The following is a 2,500-nucleotide window of genomic DNA, read 5'->3' as shown; positions in this document are numbered from 1 at the left end:
AAATCTAAATGGGGCGTGGCCAAGTGGTAAGGCAACGGGTTTTGGTCCCGCTATTCGGAGGTTCGAATCCTTCCGTCCCAGAACATATATATATTCTATGAGAATATAGATTGCTTTTTTAACAATGTTCTGTTTAAAATCGAAATGTTAGCTGGAATGTGATTGTTGTTTCTGATTTTTTTCTTCGATGAATCATTTTTTTTTTTCAAAAACGGAATCGAGATGCGAAAGAATCTATATTCCCTATCTCGTATTCTCTATCCCCTAAATTAGCCTAATTAGATTCCATTTTCTTTTTTGTGGATTTCTTGACTTTTCGCCAAGAGGGGATTTTTGGTACTAATTAAATTCACTAAGTCTCTTAATTCTTAATCAATGAGTTAGGCTAAAATATCAAAAAATAGGAGCAAAAACTTGACTTAATCTGGACTTGTTTGGCTTTGTGCCTAGACAGCTCGCATTTCGTAAAAATCAAAAAGACTAGGACACCCCCCTCTTTTCTTTTGATTTATGCTGCATCAGTCCCATAGAATGGGGTAGATAGGAGTTAATCAGTAATGGGAAGGCATTCATTTCAATATCTATAAACGGTGACAATTGCTCAGTCTATTTGATCGAATTGATAGATACGAAACCCTCCCCATTCTTTGGATTTTATCAATCAGATGAAAAAAAAAAAAAAGAATAAGAATGAAAATCTTACCTTATATTAATCTTTTTTTATCCATCTCATAAAAAAAAATTGGATTTGTTGTTTGGTGTATTTATCTATTTTAGATCATTGAAATCGTTGATGATTCAATTAAAAAAGAAAGACTTATCTTTTTTCTTTCCTAAGATGATCAAAAGTGATCTTTAACTATCAAATTTTCTTCAAATAATGATGTCGAAAAGGGAACTTTCTAAATTTAGAAATATAAATAGTTTTAATCATTCCTTATAAGCGGAATCTTTGCTATTTGAAGAAGTATGAAATAGGTCAATCTCTCCTATTGAGTCACGTGAAGATGCAGAATCAAAAAGAACTCATTTATTCGTCTTATTTATTATTATTCTTATTTATTATTATTTCTATATATTATTTATATATTAAATATTAATTAATATGTTAGATAAATTAATATTAGCGATGGGGTCTTACTAAAGAAAAATATTTATCCACCTATCTCTATAGTATATAGATATAGAACAAAGTATAGATTATGGTGTTTATACATCAGCCCAACCAATGACTATTCATGATTCCATAATTGAATCAATTCCATACCGGTTCTTAGAGGAATGTTATGGTAAAACTTCGTTTGAAACGATGTGGTAGAAAGCAACGTGCGACTTGAAGGACAGGATCCGTTGTGGATTTGTACATCCACCATTTTATGTAGGAATGAAGGTGCTCTTGGCTCGACATCATTGGTTCTGTTTCATTAGAACCCCTCTTTTTTGTTGTCTTGGAATGTAAATAGTCCATGATGGAGCTCGAGTAGAAAGTATTAATTTATTTCTCGGGGCAAGAGTCTAGGGTTAATGCCAATCAATAAAAAAATTGGAACAACTTCGTAAATATATTTTCGGTATGGAAATCGAAAGAATCCAATTCGAGCAAGTTTCCAATTCAAAAATTCCTTGGAATTGATCAAACTTTTTCGATCCAAAGTGTTTCACGCGGGAATCCATCGTCTGTAGGATTCTTTCATAGAAATCGCAAAAGGGGTATGTTGCTGCCATTTTGAAAGGATTAAAAAGCACCGAAGTAATGTCTAAACCCAATGATTTAAAATAAAACAAAGATAAAGGATCCCAGAACAAGGAAACACCTTTTTTATTGTCTTAATAACTGGATCGAACTGAAGAATCCAAATCCATTTTAAACGAGACAAACATAAAAGGAGGAAAGACCGCTCAATAAATGAAATTGCCGAAAGATTTTCCTTTGAACTGTTTGAAAGTTATCCAACTTGAGTTATGAGAGTACGAATGGTTTCTTTTTCATTTTCAGGAAGAAAGAAGAAAAAAAAAGACTTACATCTTTAATTGATTTGATCATTTTATGGACCCAGTTGTCATTTCTTAGATAGAATTCCATACAGAGATAAAACCTCGAATCAATCATTTTTCTCGAGCCGTACGAGGAGAAAGCTTCCTATACGTTTCTAGGGGGGGTGTTGTTCATCTACATCTATCCCAATGAGCCGTCTATCGAATCGTTGCAATTGATGTTCGATCCCGAAGAGAAGGAAAAGATCTTCGGAAAGTGGGTTTTTATGATCCGATAAAGAATCAAACTTATTTAAATGTTCCTGCTATTTTATATTTCCTTGAAAAAGGGGCTCAACCTACAGGAACTGTTCAGGATATTTTAAAGAAGGCGGAGGTTTTTAAGGAACTTCGTCCTAATCAATCCTAATCAACCGAAATTCAATTAAGGAAATAAATTAAGGAAATACAAAAAGGGGGGTAGTCATTTGTATATAACTTTGTATGACTTTTCTCTTCTATTTTT

At 32.8% G+C, this 2,500-nt stretch overlaps 1 protein-coding gene and 1 non-coding gene, besides 1 other annotated feature; both read left to right on the top strand. All coding sequences in view use genetic code 11, as the record gives it.

The window, feature by feature from the left end:
- Nucleotides 1-2,500: part of a sequence feature (LSC,large single-copy region) that runs on past both edges of the window.
- trnQ lies at nucleotides 10-81 on the top strand. The gene has a single exon. It is a non-coding gene; the product is annotated as a tRNA-Gln (tRNA).
- rps16 (ribosomal protein S16) lies at nucleotides 1,287-2,404 on the top strand (the record flags this gene model as incomplete). One transcript has 2 exons in its annotated part: nucleotides 1,287-1,326; nucleotides 2,187-2,404. The coding sequence occupies exons 1-2, from the start codon at nucleotides 1,287-1,289 to the stop codon at nucleotides 2,402-2,404; spliced, it is 258 nt and encodes an 85-aa protein (YP_358653.1).

This window comes from Nicotiana sylvestris, chloroplast (assembly GCF_000393655.2).
Source record: "Nicotiana sylvestris chloroplast, complete genome".
In the NCBI taxonomy this organism is placed as follows: Eukaryota; Viridiplantae; Streptophyta; class Magnoliopsida; order Solanales; family Solanaceae; genus Nicotiana; species Nicotiana sylvestris.
The sequence above is the reverse complement of the archived record's forward strand: the minus strand, read 5'-3'. Positions and strand labels throughout refer to the sequence as shown.